Source organism: Alosa pseudoharengus, unplaced genomic scaffold (assembly GCF_046254945.1).
Source record: "Alosa pseudoharengus isolate Yale_2024_CS ecotype anadromous, Long Island Sound unplaced genomic scaffold, YU_APseudo_1.1 YU_APseudo_1.1_scf_20, whole genome shotgun sequence".
NCBI lineage: Eukaryota > Metazoa > Chordata > Actinopteri > Clupeiformes > Clupeidae > Alosa > Alosa pseudoharengus.
This window is the reverse complement of record NW_027468664.1, coordinates 6,872,946-6,896,945: the sequence shown is the minus strand read 5'-3', so window position 1 is coordinate 6,896,945 and position 24,000 is coordinate 6,872,946. Positions and strand designations below refer to the sequence as shown.

Below are 24,000 nucleotides of genomic sequence, written 5' to 3'. Positions count from 1 at the left end.
TGGACTGGTGTTTGTGTGTGTCTGTGTGTGTGTGTGTGTGTGTGTTTGTGTGTGTGTGTGTGTGTGTGTGTGTGTGTGTGTGTGTGTGTGTGTGTGTGTGTGTGTGTGCGCGCATGTGTGTGTGTCTGTGTATGTTTCTATGTGCATGTACACGTGTGTTTGTGTGTACATGTGTGTAAGAATCCCTGCCTCCAGGGGTGGTCGTGACCCTAGTGACCCAGGCATCCCGGGGGTCATGACTGCGCAGTTCCTTGTGCTGTTTGAGGAATCCTCTCATCTCAGATCTTCCTCTCTGTAGGGGACCAAGTCCTGCCCAGCCATGAGGCCCTCTCTAAGCCCTGGCCATATCATGCTGAGTCGCCTAATGCAGGTATCACATCTGCGCTGAAGGGCTTCTGTATATACAAGCACGGCTGACCCAGCTCTGCTCTCATACACACCAATACACACAGCAGGTGAATGGGTTTGGGTAGAGTTCCTATATCTACACTGGCGTGTATTCAGGACTTGTTCTTTATTTGGAAAGGCCACTCTGGATCACCTTGTCCAGATGACTTCATGCTGTGGCTTGCATGTGTAGGGCAGGGGGAGGGGATGGGGAGTGGGAGAGAGGGTCTATGTTTTGGGAATGACCTGTGGATTTGGCACCAGAGCAGAGAGCTCAATGTTTATGTTTTGCCTCGCTAACATCAGCATATGTTTGGCCCATGTGGTTCGTCGGTGCTGTTTCTGACCTTCCAGACAAAGCTCAGGGTCACTGTTTACTCCTGTGGGGACGGCTGCTTCAGGCTCAGCGTTTACAGGCTGAAACACACGCGTAGAATGGAGCTGGAATGCACTGGGCTAAATCTCATCACGCATCGTAAAGGGCTTTTATTTCAGGTTACTGACTGATCAAATTTGCTCTCTTTTTCGCCAACAGTGCCAACGGGAAGGCTGTTTTTTTTTTGTCTTTTTTTTTAAGCATGGCATATTTTGCACACATAACAAGGTTGTCATAACAAGGTTGTGAAACAGCTGGAGAAAGGGGAAGCAATTACTGGAGACCATTTTTTGCATCCATGCATTTTGATGTTGAAAAGACATGCACTGCTGCCCATAAGGCGCTGTTAGCTGATGACATTTCTCATTGAGTAGTTTTATTAGAGTTGACACTAATTCAAGCATAGTTGTAAACTCAGAGCTATGCAATTACTTGGAAAAGCAAAGTAATTAACACTCCTTAGCCTGTTGAGGAGTACGGTCACAAATATGTGATTAGAACGTTGCGACAATTACCCTCCGAAATGTTTCACATGAACACTGAAACTATAGATCGTTCGCATATAATTCTAGAAGGACCCAGAAAAAGAATTCACTCCTCAACAGATAAGAGTAAACCTATAATCATCTTCACAAATTGTGCAACAATGCAATGTATATTAAAGAGCTGCTTACATGGGAACAGAGTCTGACTAACCGACTGACAACCTCCTCAGTTGCACATTTCTACAGTTTACTTCCAGTGCAATTAGGCCAGGGGGCATATATAGTTTGGCTTTATTCTTCGTAGGCTACAGCTGCTTTATTGTAGTGGCTTAGTCAATGAAGTAATAATTATATCATGCAATGAATATTTAGGAATCATCAGAAAGATGACATTTTTCACAGCCTACGTTTCCTGTGCATGAACATGATGACCTTGCAAAAGCTGCACATAAAAATACCAAAATAAACAGTATAAAATCTAAGAAGTACCTCCTAAGCATAAGTGATGGGAAATAACGTCATTATTGGAAAAAGGGTGGAAAAATCACCCCAGTTTTCTCAGTCTGTGCCAGCGGGTATTTACCTCCAGGCACCTAAGCTGGAAACCAGGTGGAGTCATTCCAAACACAGGATCTGGAAGGTGGTTCTGGTCTAGCTGGATGAAGCACGTCCAGAGGGTAGAGTTTAAAGCAAGCTGCCTCGAGGGTCAGCTCACAGGTCATTTTTATCCTTTGTCCATTTAGTTGAGGTTTTTTTTGTCCATCCCAAAACTGTCACACTAGACTATCTGTTCATGGGGTTCAGGCTCCATTTCACAGTAAAGCAGCTTTTGTGTGCGAAAGGGAAGCTCAGGGAGTCCGTGGCGGCTGGAAGGGAGTGTGTCAGTGTGGCAGACACGACTTCATTAGAGGCCATTGAAGAGCTGAGCAGACTTGCAGCCATGTGATGTTTACACGCAGCTTATGACGGTCGTCAAAGCGGAGACAAGGTTTGAGGGGAATGTGTTAGCGAATTAGGCTGGCAACGCTCGCGCCTGCTTCTCTGAGCGGGAGAGCATTTCTCCCGCTCTCAGTCTTTTTTTCATGTTTGGGAACTGGTTTGTTCCGCTCATATGCTCCACTCTTTCTCTCTCTCTATCTCTCTTCTTCTCTCTCCCTCTCTTTCTGTGTCCATCACTCACTCATGAGCCAGTGAAACACTAGTATGTTGCCTTGAGTTCACCAGGCTCACCTTATGCCTTTATATCTCATTTACTGTAAATCTCACATTCAACATTCAAACCTTCACTAATGACATTGCATCGCCCCCTCAACTGACTGAGCTGTGGAACACACTATCATGAGTCCTTTTGAAGATGTCTCTTCCAGTCCGTGCTCTATGGGCTATCTGCTTCCCAGATGGGGACTAATGATGGCGGCCACACATCACTCAGCAGGCCAGGCTGAGGCACTTAATGATGTTGCTGCTGACAGTTGTGGTCCGGAAATAGAAGCGCTCCACATGTCCGACATCAACACAAAGAGCATCGCTGATTACATTCTCAACTGCAAAGAAAAACAATTCGGCCATTACCACTGAGAACGGCAAAAAGGGAGACGCCCCGGGTTGAAACGTTGCCATGGCGGCACACTTCGCTCTCCAAACAAGAAACATGTTTGCGTACGAGCAGGAACAAGGAAAAGAGGAATTTGAAATAAATAGAAAGAGGCAAACTGCCATCTTTGTGGAGAGTTTGTTATTCACATGGTACGAACAGGAGTGACTGAGTGACTGAGAACTTTTCAGCAGACCTGAGTTAGACCCAGTGTTTGCTCACTCTAAATACCTCTGAGCGAAACGGTACACACACCTTCATTAGTGGTGTTTGTACATACACAGACTTTGCATAGCTCAAGCAGCAGGAAATAGGTGGGTCTGAAAACAGGCCAAAAGCTGTGAAAAAGCTCTGTGTGTGACGTGATAACCCCCACAGGTTGGGGTCATCCATGGTCACTCTTAAGGAAACTTCATGTTTGGTTTTAGGTGTCACAGAAAAGCACTAGTATTGTACCCACTATCTACATACTTACCTGGTGACTCTTAACGTTGACAGAGTGATGTATGTTACAAAATTTGCTGGCAGCTAAACTGTTGATGCATGAGATTGCATGAAGGAACATGGCATGGTATGCAGGCTTTCCTTGGCTCGGGATCCAAAGTTGTCTGTGGCGTATAAATGTTTGTGCAAAATGCTCTTATTAAGTCCAAGGCATCGCATATGTTCAGATATTTAAAGGTGTATATTTAGAGTTTAGCGCCAAAGCACATGTGGTGTTTTAACCCTTAAAGGTGTACTGTCACACCGGTGTGATGGGAATGTTGAGAAATGAACGTTCTAAAGAATATCTGGGTTCATTGAATTCAACATAGAATTTTAGAACCTTCAATTGTTGCGGAACTTAGAATGTTCAAAAACCTACACCTTTAAGGGTTAAAGCTGTAGATTAATGCCTTATTGTCGTTGCCGCTGCCGCTCTGGCATATTTGGGATGTTTTTCTCGATCTGCCGGCAGTCCCTCAGTCTGTCTCTTCCTGGTTCACGACACACATGCTTGCTCCCGAGGAATCCGTGGCTGGGAGCGCTAGGCCTCGGACTCAGCATCTCTCCAACTCCTCCTCTCTTCTCTTCTTCACCCCCCCCATTCTCCTCTCCTCCGTCCTAGCTCTCACACCACCCACATGCTAAGAGCAACAATGAGGAGAGGTCAGGAGCAGGGCTCTCATGCTTCTGTAATAGCTGGCTCTCTCTTTCTTTCTCTCTCTCTCTTTCTCTCTCTCTCTCGCTCTCTCTCTCTCGCTCTCTCTCTCTCTCACGCCAGAGGTATGGCAGCGTCGGCACTCAAGGCAATACCCAAAGGACTAGTTAGGAGAGTGCCAATTACCCCATAATGACAAAGTTAGGAGTGGGATGGAGGGGGGCATGTGCCAGTGCGTCTCCTATGTAGGCCAACACAAGCAAGGTGAGGAGAAATACAGCGGAGAGTGGCTACAGCATTGAGAGTAAAGTCGTTTCTGGCATGGCTTTCCAACATGCTTCACATTAACCTCCAGCTTTCCCGGAAACAAATGCTTGTTGTGCCCAGCTCAAGGTAGTTAAGGTTCTAGTGTAGAAGGACAAATGCTTGTGCCCAGCTCAAGGTAGTTAAGGTTCTAGTGTAGAATGACAAATGCTTGTGCCCAGCTCAAGGTAGTTAAGGTTCTAGTGTAGAAGGACAAATGCTTGTGCCCAGCTCAAGGTAGTTAAGGTTCTAGTGTAGAAGGACAAATGCTTGTGCCCAGCTCAAGGTAGTTAAGGTTCTAGTGTAGAAGGACAAATGCTTGTGCCCAGCTCAAGGTAGTTAAGGTTCTAGTGTAGAAGGGCAAATGCTTGTGCACAGCTCAAGGTAGTTAAGGTTCTAGTGTAGAAGGACAAATGCTTGTTGTGCCCAGCTCAAGGTAGTTAAGGTTCTAGTGTAGAAGGACAAATGCTTGTGCCCAGCTCAAGGTAGTTAAGGTTCTAGTGTAGAAGGAGCCATGGGCCTTTGCAAGGCTTTCTGTGAGATGTGACAAGATCGATATGCACTGTTGTGTTGTGCGTGCGTATGAAGAAGGTTTGTGTGTTTCAGAAGTTCTATTTTGAATGATGTTGCGGTGATCCCTGTTTCCACGAGCCTTCGCCATATGTGCTGTCTAGACGGGGATTTTGAAGTACAACAGTGACAGTCTTTTTGCACTAAATTAATAACAAGAGGTTTCCTGACGCAAACAGAATGAATAAAACCCCTGATGAAAACTCTTCAAGCCCAAGGCGTCGTGAAGCTAAAATCGAAATTGAAGCCACTCAACTGAGGCGAAAGAAAACAAGAAGAAAGAAAGCATGGGCTGTTATTGTAGGAGTATTTCCTGTGGCTTATGCCGATGCTTGGACTGATTAAAGGTAATGATGAAAGAAAGTTCTCCAAATGCAGCTGTGGCGTGGCTTTGGAAGTTGTCCTGCCTTATATGGTCAATCCATAATCCACTTCCACTTCCAAGGGCAGGGGCCCACCATGCAAACACAGCCTGGAAAACAATACAGGCATGTGTGCAAGGACTTAGCTAAAGTGTACATGTGTGTGTGTGTGTGTGTGTGTGTTTGTTTGTATTGTGTGTGTTCTTGGATGTGTGTGACAGTAGGAATGAGAGACTGGATATGTGTGTGGCCCTCGGTGTGTGTGGGTGTGTGTGTGTGTGTGTGTGTGTGTGTGTGTGTGTGTGTGTGTGTGTGCAGCGGTGATGTAATGTAAGAGGAGATAGAGCGATAGAAGGAAAAGAAAGCAAAGAGAAGTTCCAGAATGCAGTCTGAAATCGCTGCTGCCATTGCTATTGGTTGCCAATCTCAATTACTCAGCTGCATGCATGTTTTCCACTGCATGTGTGTGAGCGTTTGGATGAAACGAAGCCTGTGAGTTTTTTGAAAGCTGAATGGAATGTCTAATTTGAAAGAAAAACAGACTAGCATCAGTTACTCAACCTTCTCTGTTCTTCTTAAACACACATTAACACACACACAGACGCACACATACGCACACACACACACACACACACACACACACATACACACACACACACACACATACACACACATACACACACAACTAGCCACTTAATCACCTGAGTTTGAACCACATTTTTGTCTGTCATGTCAATTCATAACATATGACTTACCACACATTATCCAGGCATGCTGTAATTAAGGCTTAGTTCTGTTGCTAGATCTAATCGCCCTGCTCTGTAATTAAGGGAAAACGTATTGCTCTCCAAATGAACTGTCACTGAGAGTTATGAGAGGTGTCCTGCTTTGGGAGAGAGGGATGTGTTGATGTGCACCCTGGCTAAGAACAGGTTGTCTTCTACTGCAGGAGACAGCACGGCTGTCTTCACTGGAAGCTTGGACCTGAGGAGGGTCGAAGACCCCCGGGGCCAATTTGAAAACCACACTTCTTATTTCCTAAACATAACTGGTTGGAAAGAGGATGTAGCTTTACAAGAGGTGCAGCAAGCAGCATTGAGCCAGCTGTGAGATTGTTTGACATGTCTTGCCTGAGCGACTGTGTTCACTGGGTGTGTGGCTGAACAAGCCCCAGCAGTGCGTAGCCTAAGCCTACAATACCTTAGCTAAACACAGCACACCACATTTATCAGGTGGTATTTTTTTGTGCGTTATGGGACGTGTCCTGTGGACTGAGATTCATGGTTCCAGTTCCAGTTCCAGGGTTCCATGTCATTCCGCTCCAAAACAACACACAAAAAAGTTCCGCTTGCAGATCAGGCCGCCTGGCCTCGGGCTTTTTTTGTGGCTTTCGCGTTTCGCCGGGGCCTGAGGAGTGTGACATCACTTGAGCTGGAGAGTTCAGGAGGGTTTCCAAACGTAGTTTCCCTTTTGACTAAACCTCGAAGGAGCTCCGCAGCGCTATAGGTCTGCAGTCATTAGGCAGCTCCATTAGCTCTCTGCAGCGCGAGGACCCAGTGCACCAGCTGGGGGGATTTGCAGAGCCTGGCATGCGGGGGGAGATTACACGCATTCCTTTGCTTCGGAGGCCAGAGAGTGGGAGAAAGAGAGAGAGAGAGAGAGAGAGGGAGGGAGAGAGAGAGAAGATGAGGAGGACAAGAGAGTGGGAGAAAGAGAGAGAGAGAGAGAGAGAGAGAGAAGATGAGGAGGACAAGAGAGTGGGAGAAAGAGAGAGAGAGAGAGAGAGAGAGAGAGGGAGGGAGGGAGAGAGGGAGAGAGAGAGAGAGAGAGAGAAGATGGGGAGGACAAGAGAGTGTCTAAGAGAGCCAGGATTCTGTGTGAGGCATTAATTGGAGAAGGAGAGAAGCAGAAAAGAATGAGGTAAAGCTTGAGCAGCCTTCTTAGAAAGATGGCTGCCCCTCCTCTTTGTGTCGTGTCCAGCTTAAGGCTTCGTCTTTTTTTGGTCCAGCATTCTCCCAGCTCCTCTGCGCAACGTGACCAGAGCTCTCCTACACCATTGTCCCAATAAAATAAAAAAAGCCTAATTGACAGACGCTTTCCCGGCCACCTGCGTGTTTATGTTGCGGTGGCCAAGGCATGCAGCACTTATCCCCCCCAGCTCCACGAGTCCCCTGCCCACCACGCAAACGACCACTTACACTGTCTTCAAAAGACGCTTTCCAGATGTTTTTCACAGATCCTTGCGTAACGCCGAATCTCAACGCTGTAGGTTCGGCAGTCTCAGCACGCAGAGGTCGTGACCCTTCAGGTGTTTTAGTGCTCTAGATTAGAGGCTTTTGGAGGTAAGGTGACACAAGCCCACGCTCCACCCCACCTCCCCCCCCCCCCTCTCCCTGTCATGTCTCTGGCCAGGGCGTCCGCAGCACCAGCTCCCCGATAACATGGGCCCAGTGACATGTTTATTGGCCCGCCTTGGCCCAGTTCTATGGCTGCACACAGCTCTTGAGAGGCACACGATGCAAACATGTTTATTGGCCCGCCTTGGCCCAGTTCTATGGCTGCACACAGCTCTTGAGAGGCACACGATGCAAACAGTCTCTTGTTGTTCTCTTCTTGAGGCCTCTGGCCCGCTGCCTGCGCTGTGTTTGTGGCGCGCTCGCCGCGTTGTCAAAGCTCCTTCGGCTCTCCGCGGACGAGCCAGCCAATCTGGTTCTTGTCTGAGAGTGTGTACGCAATGATGTCTTACATCACCTATTGTCAGCCTGGGCCTTTTTTATTCCCCCCCCTCTCTCTCTCTTCTTGCATTGCTTAAGTAAACTACGTTGTTCTCTCCTCTTTGCGTTTTCCCTCACTTTTAGCTGTGAATGGATGGATAGATGCATGATGGTTTGCTGCAGGTGGAAGAGTGATTAATCTTCTCACTCTGACATAAGCGGGGAGTGGATGGCAGGCTGATAGTTGCCAGATGTGTGTGTGTCTATGTGTACAGTGTGTTAGTGTGTGTGTGTGTGTGTGTGTGTGTGTGTGTGTGTGTGTGTGTGTGTGTGTGTGTGTGTGTGTGTGTGTGTGAGAATGTGTGTGTGTGTGTGTGTGTGTGTGTGTGTGTGTGTGTGTGTGTGAGTGTGAGTGTGTGTGTGTGTGTGTGTGTGTGTGTGTGTGTGTGTGTGTGTGTGTGTGTGTGTGTGTGTGTGAGTGTCTGGAAGTGCAGGCATTGCTCTGCTCACTCTCCACTCACCCAGATTGCCACCTGTCGAAAGGAAGCTGTGGTGAAGGTGCCGTGGGCATTCCTCCGTGGTGTTTTCCTTACGCGCGCCCCCTCCACCCCTCTCCAGGGTTACGGCGCTAGCCCGTGTCTGGACGAGAGCGCGAGGGGGAGTCAGGGGACTTTATTTTCTTTTCTCACCTCCTCTCCCTGTGTTCTCCTCAGCTCCTCAGGCTGCTTGTAAAGGGGCCTTGAGAAGTAGAAAGGCCTGTTAAACACTGCCTGCGTTGGATGTGTGTTATATCTGCATTGCCTGTTGCTTTTATTTTGCCACCTACAATTAAGAAAATAAATTGTTCATACCCCTGGAAAATATTGATTCTCTTGACCAATATGTTTGTAATGATTAAAAATTAGAGTGGCCCAGCCAGAGTCCAAACCTCAATCCGTCAAAAAAGTGAGCATAAGCCCAGACTGATGAAATAATTGTTCCTGCCCCAAAACCCAGATTGCTGTTAAAAAGGTGTGGTCTACAATCACTGTGGAGATATGGAGAGGCTTGGTAGTATTATAAGAACCATTTTGAGAGCTGTGAATGCAAATACAGATGTTTCCATTGATTATTTAAAAGGGTATAATTTTGGACATGCCATTTTTCAAAAACATTTTTTTTAAAAGGATTAAAAAAATTGATTCCATGTTTCTCCCCCATTGTCTTACAACCAAATGGCATGTGGCAGTGTCATTTTCAGTCAGAACAAACATATTGGTCAAGAGGAAATCAACATTAAATCAATATTTGCCAGGGCTACGAATCATTTTGTTCTTAACCTTCTAACACTGTTCTGGTCAAAAATGACCGATTTACTCATTCCCTGTACCATAAATATGGCATTTTTCATCAGATTGCCTCAAGATCTTATGATATCCTTCACAAAAGGCTTTTGAACACATAGAATTTATTTTGACTACTTTCTTTGAATTTTGAGTGATTTATTCAACGTAGAAACACTTTTTTTGTTTACGGTCAAAAATGACCGCCATAGGAAATTAATGGGAAAGAGTATACATTTCATCCAGGAGATAAAATATATCACACACACACACACAGTTCATGTTGTCATGTTGCCACATGTGCAGGAAAACCACCAATGTTTGCACACACATGCATTTTTCACACATGGAAACACTCACACCCACACACACAAACAGACACACAAACATACACACACACACACACACACTCTCTCTCTTTCTCTCTCTCTCTCACACACACACACACAAACACACACACACACACACACACACACACACACACACACACACACACACACACACACACTGACACATACACACAGTTCATGTTGTCATGTTGCCACTGTGCATGTAAACCACAGTGTCCGCACACATTCACGCACATACAGAAACACACACACCCACACACACAAACACACGTGATGTAGATGTTAATGTTCTAATAAGGGTCTGTTTACAATAATGTTCTATTAAATAATACTTTTTGTCATGGTATTGGTATTTAAGAGCAGTTAAAACTGTTCGGTCAAATTTGACCGCGAACAGTAAATTAAGGGGGGTAGCAACGAACAGTGTTTAAAGGTTAACTGTATGGCAGGCTATAGGATGTGCATAAACACTGACTGTGTAAGACACACATCTCATGCATGACTGCCGTTTTTAATGGAAATCAATGGTCTGTACACACAACATGCACGCAACGCACACACAACACATGCTGTGTGAAACAGGGCTAAGAGTGCCCAGGTCAGTTTCAGGTCAGTTGAGGTATACGGTACATTCATGCTGAGTGTATACTTGTGTGCTGAGTGTATACTTTGTGTGTTTGTTGTGTGTTTGGGATTGTTGGCTATGCATGTGCATCAGACACAAACTCTTCTCCCTCTGTGAACTGTGAACACTGTCAGACATATGAGAGTTCTGTGGTATGTATGCTTGTGTGTGTGTGTGTGTGTGTGTGTGTGTGTGTGTGTGTGTGTGTGTGTGTGTCTGTGCGTTTAAGGCCTCTGTCACCACTTCTCTGCCTGTGGAAGGATGTAATTACGGTAATTAGCGCTTGTTTCATGCGATCGTCTCCCCTCTCCTGTCGGCCCTCTATTTCCCCAGCACGCTGTCACAGACGACAGCAGACAACAGTAAATATCCAGCCCACACGTGGGGATGATTTTCCAGCCGCTTATGTAACGGCCGGAGTCTGGTGGTGGTGAGAGGGTGTCTCGTGTCGGTGGCACCCGTGCCAACATTCCCAGCAAGGCCACACGGAGCACCGCATAATTAGATACTTTGCATTGCGGGACATTGATTTGCACAGCGCTCAAACCTATGTGGTGTTTCAGCAGTATTGATTGGATGCGCTTGATGTGTCATCATTGATGCACTGCTGTTGTTTTGGGCTTTTGGAATGTCCACGTTTGGCCACGCGCCATCACTTCCCATCACTCACACATGGCCAGGTTAGTCTGACATCCCCCACACTGGGCAACACAGTGTGTGTGTGTGTGTGTGTGTGTGTGTGTGTGTGTGTGTGTGTGTGTGTGGTAGGGGTTGTGTGTGTTTGGAACACATGGACTGTATATGTACTGTACTTACTATATGTATGTGTGTTTCAGATATTATAGTGCTGGAGTATGTTCCTGATTTAGAGTGTGTCTATAGTTCCCTCTGGAAACTGTAATGAAATTAACATGAGTCAAGGTAGAAAACTATGTCCTTGGCCTGATTCCTTGGCTTCTTAACCCGTACTGTATGACGTAGTATGTCTGTCAGCAGTGTGTGTGTAGACGGTCCCACACTCTAAATGTACACAGCCCCACACTCTAATGTGTTTTTGTATGCAGGTTCTCAAACACTTGCTGAAGTCACTTCTGGTAAAACAGCGATATGTTTTGTCAGCGTGTGGAAGACAGATCAGCACAAGCACTGTGCCAGGCACCTACCTCCCTCTCTCTCTTTCTCTCTCTCTCTCTCTCTCTCTCTCTCTCTCTCTCTCTTACTGCTTCACTAGAGGGGTCCTCTCACCAAGGTCATTGTCTGCCCATTGTCTTTGTGGCTTAAGTGGTTTCCATGGAGATTTTTAGACCAGATCCTGAACTACTTATTCAAGTGTGTGTTTGTGTAGTCATGGAAACAGCTATGTTTTGGTCTCGGAGTACATGATTTGTTCTCCTTCGCTGCTCTTGCAAAGGAAGTGTGATGAGCATATTAGTCATTTGCATGTGTGTGTGTGTGTGTGTGTGTGTGTCATACCATACATTTGTCCTCTGTAGAGGAGATGAATCTTCGCCACAGTACCCATGATCATGGGGTAAAATGAGCCCTGAGAGCGACTCCTCCAAGTACACCAGGAGCCACACACACACACGCCGCAATAGCCCGCGCTCACCGTAGGTGGCACTACGCAGCTCCGCCACACCGCTGAGGGATGGTGGTGGGGAGAGCGGGATGAGATTAAGCCTCAATAACAGGATGGCCAAACCATCACGGCTCAGCTCGGGGAATATTTTACATTAATGTAGGTGGAATAACTCAATTTGTGCTGGCAGCCGAGCTGTGTAAACAGGGGAAGGAGGGTTTGGCATGGAGGCGTAAACATTGGACAGCAAATCTGTTTTCTGAATTGACAGTAGAAGGACTTTGACAGCCCTACAGTATAAGAGGGCAGCAGGCTCTGAACCGTAGTAGAGATGTCCATTTGGAGATCAACGCTCATTGATTATCACAGACCAAGAGCTTGTAAAGTGATGGTCTCATAAGTCTGATTCTGCTGAAAACTAGGATGCACTGGGACACTACTTTGCTAAAGCATCCATATTCAGGACAGGAAGGGTATTTAGTTGCTGCTGGGTGCAATTTTTTTAGATTAAAATGTGTTCCAAAGCCACATCTTTTCTCCCAAAGCAACAACATCGACCACAACACATTTTGATATAGCACAAGGCACCCAAAACACTTTCCAGTGAAGGGAGAAGCTCACTAACTTCACCTCTGCTAATCACACTGAAAAGCCCTATCACAGACACACAGTCCCTACACACTGCACTACACTACACTGCACTACCACACTACACTACACTACACTACACTACACTACACTACACTACACTACACTACACTATACACTACACTACACACTACACTACACTACACTACACTACACTACACTACACTACACTACACTACACTGCACTACACTACACTACACTACACTACACTACACTACACTACACTGCACTACACCATACACTACACTACTCTACACTACAATACACTACACTACACCATACACTACACTACACTACACTGCACTACACTACACTACACTACACTACACTACACTACACTACACTACACTACACTACACTACACTACACTATACAAGACACTACACTACACTACACTAGACTAGACTACACTACACTACACTACACTATACTACACTACACTACACTACACTACACTACACTACACTACACTACACTACCCCACACTACACACTACACTACATTGATTGTAAGCAGAATGAACATTAATCTTTCATGCACTTAAAATGTGTGTATTTCTCTAATACAGTATGAGGGCTTACATCATGTCATTGCTTTGGCCTGGTCTATGAGGGACCAGCAGAAGCTCTCCTACTGTATGTGCCATACATCTGGTATGTTATGTTACATAACCTCTGTGTGACGGACATGCTTCCACATGCTCCATGGCTGTATGTCTCCCATGTATGGACATTAATAGCATATTAGGTGTGGCCTGAACAACTATATTGTGAACTCCCAAGTGTTGCACACATACAGAAACTCCTCACAGACACAACCCACACCCATGCAGCACAGTTTGCTATTGCTCTACATACAAACAGCTGTTGTGTCTGTGCAATAGGTCTGTACATGCTTAGATGTGTAAAGCCCTGGTGATCTCCAATGACAAAGCCAAAAAATCCCCAGACATGGCTGCAACTCAGGAAGGGCTTTTGCACTAAGTTCGGCCAAGGATCAGGTTTTTTTTTGTTTTTTGTTGCTAGGCCACCAAAGTTAACAACTGTGAGGTGACCAGTCTCTCCCTGTTTTTATAAGCCTCCTTACCTATAAGAGGTGTGTGTTGGACTTTTCCAGCTCAGACAGACCAAAACAGTCCATGTCTCTGCTGCACTAATGCTCAATCAGTGCAGCTGGACACAACAAGTGTGTCTCATTTCAAGGTCCACACGTCCACATTCTCCTGTAGAGCGACTGCCAAGCTTGCTAGTGTTGGACACCAAAGAGGTCACCTTAACCCAACACTGTAACCCTCTCTGGACTGCAAGAACTCATAGCAGACCACATAGCAGTGTATACAAACAGACTGCAATCTTCAGAATTTACAATCTTCTCTTGCGTTGACAGGTCAGCGTACACTGTCGACTTGAACGTTACGTACGTGCTGAAAGTTAGTTTTTAAAGCTAACAAGGAAGTGCATTTTCATAAATGTTTGGGAAATCCATGGTAACGCAGCATAAAGTATGTTAACTCTTCAACAGGATTCACGGAGCATGGTTAGGATTTATTAGTGCTTATTCTAGTGCAAAAGGCCACGCTCAGCTGGGCTGGAGAACGCGGCTGAGGGTGGCGAGGGGGGCATGGATTTATGATATACTTAGGATGGACTCTGGCATTGGAATTGTTGTTGGCAAGCTTGTGCCTTTCAAACAGCTGTTTTTCTCTTTCCCTCTCAGTCTCCCTGTCCCCCTGCCGCCTTCAAGCTTTATCTCTCTCCCACCCGCTCTTCATTCCCTCCTTCCCTCCCTCCCTCCCTCCCTCCCTCCCTTTTTCTCTTCTCCCCAAGCTTCTCTCCTTTCTTTCCTTTCTTATTCTTGTGTAAATCCCTTGGTGCCTCCACCTTGTTGACCACAAGTCTCCAGTGTGAGCTGAACCCAGTATGGGTGGGTCACGGGCTACCGGTATGCGCCTGCACAGTATTGTGACTCAGTGGAATCGGCCGTGTCTCACGCCAGAGGCTAAGCCATAGGAGGTGCATTGAAGGCCCACAGTGAGTAGGGGGAGAGAGGGGGCGACTGGCTCTGCAGGTCTCTCAGAAGCCTGAGGAATAGCAGCAGGCCATGGGGTCCAAGCGCTGGAGTACAGCTGTTCTACTTCTGGTGTTTTTTCCGGCTTTAGGGCCGTGCTGTTCTTGTCCTTCGCAGCCGGGACACTGCACTGTGGGCCTGCTGAGCTGTTCTTCTGCTCAACTGTTCTGAGGCAGTGCGATGTTCCAGTGGACCTGTTCCCCCTAAGGTGCTGTTCTTCTAGTAGCAGTTAGTTTTGTAGTTTCTCTGAGGTCATGTGTCTATAGCATGGGTGAAGAGCTCCACTTCTCTCTTCTCTCTTACGCTGGTTACTTGATTGCAACCCATAGCTTGCGGTGTCACCTGCATATCATAATAACAGTCATCTGAAAAGTGTTAGGACCCATAGAGCACAATGCTGAAGTCCAAAAGAAAACCCAGACTATTTCAAGACATGAATAAGGTGTTTTTCTTGGAAGTATGGTGCTGAAACCTTTAGGCAACTCAGACCTTCCAGCATGTTTGGCAAATTTCACATAACCAAGATGTAAGATCCAATTTTCCACAATGGCCATCTGAAATCTCTCTTGTTGATGTAAACTCAGTAGGCTTGTAGTAGTCTGACATGACAGGACTATGGCTACAGGACCACCCAGGGGCCGTCAGGACAGAACCGCAAAGTAAACTCCCAGTGCAGTCATACTGACCCTCTCAATACGTGTGTGCATGTGTGTGTGTGTGTGTGTGTGTGTGTGTGTGTGTGTGTGTGTGTGAGACTGTGTGTGTGTGTGTGTATGCATGACTGTGTGTGTGTGTGTGACTTTGTGTGTGTGACTGTGTGTGTGCCTATGTATGTGTGTGTGTGCACACGCACGCGTGTGTGTGTGTGTGTGTGTGTGTCTGTATGTGTATGTCTCATGTGAGAACTGTGCTGAAAGAGCTCCAGACTTTCCCCGCGATCCAGACAGCTCTCCACGGGGACCTGGCTGAGTGGCAGGCAGCGTTGCTTGCGACGACAGATCAAATCTGGGGGAGAGATTACACCACTGCAAATTGTTGCTGTCGTATGACTGAATGTGTGCATGGCTGCTGGTGTCTTTACAACACCCATAGGGAGCAAATGAAAGTCGAGCTGTTTCATAACTGTGTACCGATCATTCCCATAAAGAAAATGCATTTGATATGGGCTCTATAAAACAATATCAACGAATATTATTGATTTAAGAAAACATCTTATTCTGTGCACTACATCCTGAATATCACAGTTTAGTGAGGGTTGTCTTAAGCCTTGTCATCATACCTGTAAGATAATGAGCAATTGAAAGGCACTTCTATAGTTTTGTACTTATAAAATATATACTGTAAAGGCCATACTCTGACTTAATGCTAATGCTCTCTCTCTCTCCCTCTCTCTCTCTCTCCCTCCCTCTCTCTCTCTCTCTCCTCTCTCCCTCCCTCTCTCTCTCTCTCCTCTCTCCCTCCCTCTCTCTCTCTCTCTCTTCTCTCTCTCAGGGTGATTTCACCTGGAACAGTCTGTCTGGGCGCAGCGTGCGTCTGAAGCCTGTGGCCGTGCAGAGCCTGTCGGAGCTGGAGCGTGTGCGGCTGCAGGAGGTGGCATACGCCCGTCTCCACCAGGACTACGACCTGGGCTGCCAAATCACCATTCCCAAAGGTACCAGAGCAAATACACACACACACACACACACACACACACACACACACACACAGGACCAGGGCACAGCCTCACCACACATGGCCTCAGCCCCCAACACACACACACACACACACACACACACACACACACACACACACATGTATATGATATGGGAACCACACACGTGTACAGTATATGAAATGGGAATCACATGAGATTACCTAAGTTTCAGATAAAACATACAGATAAAACATTTAGCAAAGGGTTACTGTTACTATTTGTGGTTATCAAACAAACTGAACATGCCCTTGGCTCGTAGGGCTGGAATTCGATAAACAGCACAATAACAGAAAAAATCTCCTCCATCATAAAATATTTGCAGAACTGCATGTGTCACATAGTGATGAGTCCTTTCAAAAGTATCTGACTTTGGGTTGATCGCTTCACATAAATGTTTAAAGTTTAATGTGGAGTGTTTGAGCACACCAACTGTGGTTCTGGATTCTGAACATTCTGATGGGACTAATGTTTGTTTTACACCAATACACTCTCTTAGCAGACTCTGCATTTCTCAGCTGATGATACTAACAAGATAGATATTTTGATCATGTAGTGGCTTCAAAGCATGCGTGCTGGATTATTTGAGTGAGTGTGTGCTTGTGGGTGTTTATGTGTGTGTGCATTTGTGTGTGTGTGTGTATGTGTGTGTGTGTGTGTGTGTGTGTGTGTGTGTGTGTCTGTCTGTGGGGGTGCACCAGTGTGCAGACAAGATGGAGGTCTGAGAATGAGCCACCAAAGCCAAGTGCACCCAGTCCCACATACCCTGCATAAGCAGTCTGCAGACACACACACACACGCACGCACACACACACACACACACACACACACACACACACACACACACACACACACACACACACACACAGAACACACAAATAAAAAGACCCTCACACAGCCAGCTTCTGCAAGCCGTGGCCAGGATTGAAATTCCTCTGTCATGGCTGTATCTCTTCTCTCATGATTTAATATGCAAGTTTATGCTTCTTATTAATTCCAGATCCAGAATCCATGTGTTGCTGATATATCGCAGCACAGCAAATCTCCAGTCTCTCTCTTTCTCTATCTCTCTCTCTCTCTCTCCCTCTCTCTCTTTCTCTCTCCATCTCTCCCTCCCTCTCAGACACTCTACCCCCCCCCCCCCCCTTCATTTTCACTCATTGGATTCATATTTATCTCACATCTGGAGTTGGATGGCCACTGTTGTGACACTCCAAACGTTCCCGAAGAGAGAAAACGAGAGAACAAATGGGGAAAGAGAGGAAAGAAAAACGAGAGTGGGAGATTAGTTGGCATGCCACTGGAGAACCGGAGTTGCCTTCAGTTTCTCTACAGCCATCCGATCCACGAGACAAAAATCCAAACCATTTCCTCTCTCTCCCTCTCTCTCCCTCTCTCTCCCTCTCTCTCACTAGCTCGCCCCCACTCTATCTGATGAATTCTTTCACCACTTGCAGGTGTGAAAGTGCTTTAAGCACGGATATGTTTTTCGACTCATTAGAACAGTTTCTTATATTTTCATCATTTGGATAATTATTGACTCAAGATGTAAATAGACCCTTGTTTGGTATCTCATTTATCTCTCCCTTCCTCTCCCTCCCTCTCTCTCTCTCTTTCTCCCTCTCTCTCTCTCTCTCTCTCTCTCTCTCTCTCTCTCTCTGTCTTCCTCCACCCTTATTTTCACTCACGGTGCATTCTGGTGGCCCGGTGTCACCTCAGCTTGCTCACTCTCACAAGAGACTAACACTTTGTTTATTATGAGGACATGAAACTGTGTCCTGTTCCAGAATGCATCCTTCTCTCGCCTTATAAGTCAAAGAATAGACACACACACACACACACACACACACACACACACACACACACACACACACACACACACAATCAGAGTGGTTCACGTTTCATGTTTTGAATATCTGAAGTCCCTGTGATAACAGCACATACGGTAACAAGACACCAGGCAGTCTTGTATCAGCATATTTGTGGTCAGGCATTAACCATTGCAACTTCATATGGCCTGTAGGGACTATTTCCTTTTAGTTTTTGTCAAAGGTTTCTGACCTCGGGTCTGTGGATGTCAGCATTTGTGTTGATAACCTCGCTCGTCTCATTTCTGTGTGTCCCCCCAGATGGACAGAAGAGGAAGAAGTCCCTGCGGAGAAAGTTGGACTCGCTAGCCAAAGAGAAGAACAGAGACAAAGGTTCCAGATCTTTTTTTTCTCTCTTTAAAAAGAAAAACTGTGCTAAATGTAGCTAATTGCTAAACTCTGTCTAATATTTCACCTTTGCAAACCAGTTGGTTCCAGCCCCAATTGAAACGTCTCACTCTGTTTGCTAATCTGGCATGACTGATTTGCTATGTTGTTTGCGGTTCAATTATTCTTTCAACAGAATCCTGTTGGGCCTTGTGTAGACTTTAAAATAAAGGGAATTGTAAATTGATCCATCTCCTGATTATTCATTCTGACATAAAGAGCATGATCCTTACTATAGTTCATCCTACAGTACTTTAGATGGCTTTTGGGACCACTTCCTCCTTCCTCTGCAGTTTTCCCAGACAAGTCCTTTTTTTCCCCGTCGGGACAAGAGCGTCTTGTCTGTGTCACGCCCCAGGTGACCAGCCTGCCGCAGCCTCCTGAAACATGGGGGGATGGGGGGGTCTGGACATGGGGGAAGTGTGTATTTTTAGACGTCTGTTTATATTTAGAAAAGAGGAGCGCTCTCCTTGTAAGGGGAGGAGAACGCTGCTTTGCTTTGCGGCCCGTCGCCACAGACGGCATTTTTTGGCCGAACTACCAGATGTGATGGTCAGGAATGAAGATGGAGCGGAGCCCTGGTGGAGGCCCGGTCTCCCAGCAGCACCTGATCTCGGCCAGCATCTTCAGAAGGGCTCTTACTCCACCAACGGTATGGGTACCAGGATATTATGGACCCAGTGTCAAGTGGAGTCATTTTAAACTGATTCACGTGATGTCAATAAGATATCTTAGGCCCCCTTTTTGTTTTAGTTTCCTTCCTTTTTATTAAAGGAAGTTTTATTTTTTATAGTTTTACATTTAGATATCAGTAAATTGGTCTTTTCTTCAGATTCCAAGATTGTTTTGATGGTAGTAATGTGGCATGAATAGCCAAAACTGGATGTCATTTTCCCAGAACGCAAATGTCTTTCTGTAAGTGGACCTCCTTCGTTGAGAAGTGGTTTAGGGTGAAAATAGTCTAAAATCCCCAGCGCTGTTGAGTGTTGTCATGATTAATATGTGCAGCTTTTTAAAGAGTTGTGCAGCTGCCCCACTGGCACCAAATCTTGAGCTGATTTATTTCACTCTGACCACCCCTAGCCAATTCCTCTTCAATTTCAAGCTCACAGCTTCACCAAACCAAACAAACATCGCCCGTTCTTTTGAATTCTCACAAATAGAGTTCGCACCAAGAAATGTCTTTTAGGTGGCGTGCATGTAGGGAGAGACTCTGAGGATTTATTGCTGCCAACAGGAATGCTGTAAACCGCTGAACATGTGCTTCTGTGTTCTCCAACTGTTTGTGAAAGTCTGGAAAATAAATCACTAACTCTGTGGATTGTGATGGAGTTGTGCGTTGATGCATCAACAAATGGAGTAAGGAATGCTCTGTTTGTGGCCATGCAGATTTACTAAAAATGGATCACTCTTACTTATGAAGTCATACTTCTGTCTGGGACTTCTTTCTTTCGGGAGTGTACTCATTAACCTAAGATGATGACACACAAGGCAACTTTCTGAGAATATTGATGGGCAATTTTCCCGAGTATTGTTATTGTGGCACATTCCAACTCACCCCTGAGAACGTTAATCATCAGTAGGCAAATTTTCATGATCATCCAGTCGTAGGCTGAATGTGAACCAGTTACTGTATGTGGTTGCCCAGCAACATTCCTCAAAAAAGTTACCACCTTTTGTGTTTGTCTGAGATACTTCAAAGATTGGCACTAGCCTGAATATTATTCTTAAGAAAGGCCCTGATATCACTGAAAGACTCCACCGGTTTTCGCTGTGCAAGTGCTGTGTGTGTGTGTGTGTGTGTGTGCGTGTGCATGCATCCTATCTTTGCTAGCCTGGTTTCTCTCAGAAACTGGCAAGTGAAGGCTCCTTTGACAGGAATATGTGAGCCCTTTGATCAGCCTAGCTGACGTTAGGCCACATTCACTGAGAGCTTGCTTTCACCACCCCAGCTGTCTATACGATTCTTAGACACATTTACACACATACACACATACATAGTACATACACACACACACACACACACACACGCACACACACATACATGGTACTCTCACACACACACACACACGCACAGAACCCTTGAAAGGCAGTCATTCTGACAGTCAACAGCGCCGGACTGACGTCAGCAGGGACCCAGGCAGGGAAACAGAGATTGTGCAGTAATAGGGATTTGCTCTGTTTCCTTACACAATGGCTCCACTCCACTTAAGCTCTTGGTGGAATAAAAGCTCTGTGTGGAGGAGCCGGGGCAGGGCAGCTATGTGAAGGAGCCAGGGGCAGGGGAGCTCTGTGTGGAGGAGCCGGGGCAGGGGAGGCTCTATGTGGAGGAGCCAGGGCAGGGGAGCTATGTGGAGGAGCAGGGGAGCTATGTGGAGGAGCAGGGGAGCTATGTGGAGGAGCAGGAGCAGGGGAGGCCCCCGGGGGGTCGTCTCTCCCCAGCGCTGCTGCTCTGTGTGCAGCTGTTTACGAGCTCTGGCCACACCAGAGAGGGAGCTTTAATTGAAGAGGTGATACAGTAGTTGACTGTCGTGAAAGAATGTGTTGCCTCTGCTCTCTTTGAGTAAAGGCATGTTCTTTCCATGTCTTCTCTCCCTCTCTTTCTCTCTCTCTCTCTCTCTCTCTCTCTCTCTCTCTCTCTCTCTCTCTCTCTCCCTCTTGCTTGCTCTCTCTGTGTCTTAACTGTCAACATTTTCACTTTTGTACTAATTTCTGTGACACATTTGCTTTATAACCAAATTTTTGTTGACTGTGTTCATGATCTTTGCCGTTCATTCTCTCTCTCTCTCTCTCTCTCTCTCTCTCTCTCTCTCTCTCTCTCTCTCTCCCTCCTTTCTCAGAGTGCGTGCCCCAGGCCTTTGCCATCCCTCTGTCTCAAGTGATCACCAACGACCGTGCCCAGCGGCAGAGGCAGGACGGCCTCCGGCAGGACACGGCATCACCGCGCGAGGACCAGCGCGACACCAGCGACCTGGTCTCCTCCATCCTGCAGTTTGCCACCAAGCGGCCCGCCACCAAAGAGCTGTCCAGCAGCAACTCCTCGCTCAGCTCCACGTCGGAGACGGCCAACGAGTCGTCGCCCAACACGCCCGAGGCCGCACCACGGGCACGCAGGAGGGTCAGTCCTGCCCATTCCCGTCCTTCTCTCTGTCTTGCGATGCACATAACACGTTTCGGGAAGTGGAATGCACATGACTCATAACTCACTTAAGCTTCTCTATGAGCATCTGCATTGAGTCCACAGAGGGTGTGTAGAATATGGGCAAGGTGCAACGTTAGGCAATGGACAAAGTATGAGCAACGTGTGTCGTTGTGGATAAACTAAAGATAACATGCGACTAGTGGGAGCATGTCCAGAGAATGTTTGCGCTTAGCATCTTGTATCGTGTGAATGAATGTATTTGCCAAGATCCTTTACCCAAACATTCTCTCAACATGCTCCCACTAGCCGCATATCTTGAGTCATGAGTTACTAAATTGACTTTAGTTAGTTTAGTCTCCCATTTAAATTATAAAGGGCCTATATCTTAGATCAGGTATATCCTGTGCTGTGCAAAGCCAACCAAGGCTAAAAGCGGGTCTCAGCCTTTAACTGACCAAGGAAGTGATCTTTGTGATTGATTTGTGATCTTTGTGATTGACAGGGGGGCATGTCGGTGGACTCCATCACTGACCTGGACGACAACCAGTCTCGGCTGCTGGAGGCCCTGCAGCTCTCGCTGCCCGCTGACACGCCCAGCAAGAAGGAGAAGCACCGGGACAAGCGGCTGAGCCTGAACCCCATCTACCGCCAGGTGCCCCGCGTGGTCGACTGCTGCTGCCAGCACATGGAGAAGTATGGTACGCTAGCACAACCCACATGAGCCCCAGCGTCATGCTAGCATATATATATACATGTGTGTGTGTGTGTGTGTGTGTGTGTGTGTGTGTGTGTGTGTGTGAGAGTCCTCTAATATGACCATGATTGCTCTCAGATGTATTTTCATATGGTTATGGTCATGGTGCTGCCATTTAGCAGACACCTTATTCCAAAGTGACTCACAGATACAGACTAACAGCTTGCTCCACTCCCACTCCTACCACAAGTGTACCCCATGAGTATGGCTCATCACATAGAGTGTATTCCCAAAGGACAGCTAAGCTTCCTCATGACATGTAGTGTGTTCTTATGGAAGACTGCATACTACTGTTCTCATCTACTGCAGGACTGCTGTTCTATTATTTACATGTACTCATTGAGCAGACACTGTTGCCCAAAGTGACTTACATACAGTATGTTAACTATATTATAAGCAGGGCTGTAGTGGAGGGTAGACGCAAGTAAACGCAACTCCTCCACCTCTGAAATTTCAGAATTAGAGTTTATCCACCTCTTAAAAGTGTTAATTCACTAATTGCAACTTTTAACATTTAATCACACTGTATTATCCACAATCACAATATGTACACTCATCAACACTCTAGGAACCTTTTAATACCACTTGTATTGTTATAAACATTGGACAATAACCTTCACCGTTATCAAACATGGCGCAGTCCACCTTGCTCGCCTACCGTGATCACAAAACTCATGGTTTACCCACCTCTTATTTTACCACTACACCCCTGATTACAAGGGATTACATTGTCCCAGGAGCAAATTGGGGTTAAGTGCCTTGCTCAAGGGCACAACGGTGGAAGCCGGGAATTAAACCCACAACTTTCTGGCTACTGCATGTTAGCCCAGCCCCTTAACCACTACACCACCACCTATTATGGACACTGAGAGCAACATTAATCTGACGTGTGTTTTTGTTCCCTAACCAATGTCAACTGGACTGTGTGCTGCAGGCAACCTAACATTATGCAACAGACCAAATCTCAAAACATTCCATGACCATGAGTCACTCTGCAACACCTTAACATAAATATAAGTCAAGACGTCTCTCTTGGTCAACATCCTTGAAACCCCACAGAGAGGTGGTGTGGGCTGGGTCTGAGGTGTGGGCTGGGTGCTGTGGGTGGGGTCTGAGGTGCTTATCACACATGCCTTGCAGTAAATTCTCCCTGTGCCTGGCTGAAGTGTTTTCCACTGCAGTGACTTCAATGGGCATTGTGATCACCGGGAATAACAAGGAAAAATCCACACTGAAAACAAAAAAAAATACCAGATCTAAATCTGCGCCGGACAATGTGCTACAGAGACTTTCATTATTGAACGGGGCTATCTTGTGGTGTGTTTATGTCCGTTTATGTTGATCGTGTTTGCTCTGCACTCATTCACAGGTCTTCAGACTGTTGGGATTTTCCGGGTTGGCAGCTCGAAGAAACGAGTGAGGCAGGTGAGAGTAGAAGCACAGACATAAATATTAAAGTAAACACGCACACACACACACACACACACACACACACACACACACACACACACACACACACACACACACACACACACACACACACACACACACACACACACACACACACACACACACACACACACGCAGGAGCAGATATGTTTATGCTGTTACGTTCTGGCCTCATCACAGCGCACA

At 46.4% G+C, this 24,000-nt stretch overlaps 1 protein-coding gene across 3 annotated transcripts in view; it reads left to right on the top strand.

Annotated features, from left to right (window-relative positions):
- LOC143135980 (rho GTPase-activating protein 6-like) overlaps window positions 1-24,000 on the top strand; it is an 87,482-nt gene that overhangs the window by 45,051 nt on the left and 18,431 nt on the right. For all 3 annotated transcript variants that reach the window (XM_076296375.1, XM_076296376.1, XM_076296377.1), the window contains exons 2-6: window positions 16,016-16,175; window positions 18,344-18,415; window positions 21,310-21,587; window positions 22,114-22,309; window positions 23,735-23,790. In XM_076296375.1, the coding sequence (XP_076152490.1) occupies window positions 16,016-16,175; window positions 18,344-18,415; window positions 21,310-21,587; window positions 22,114-22,309; window positions 23,735-23,790 (762 nt within the window). The remainder of the gene's footprint in view (window positions 1-16,015; window positions 16,176-18,343; window positions 18,416-21,309; window positions 21,588-22,113; window positions 22,310-23,734; window positions 23,791-24,000) is intronic.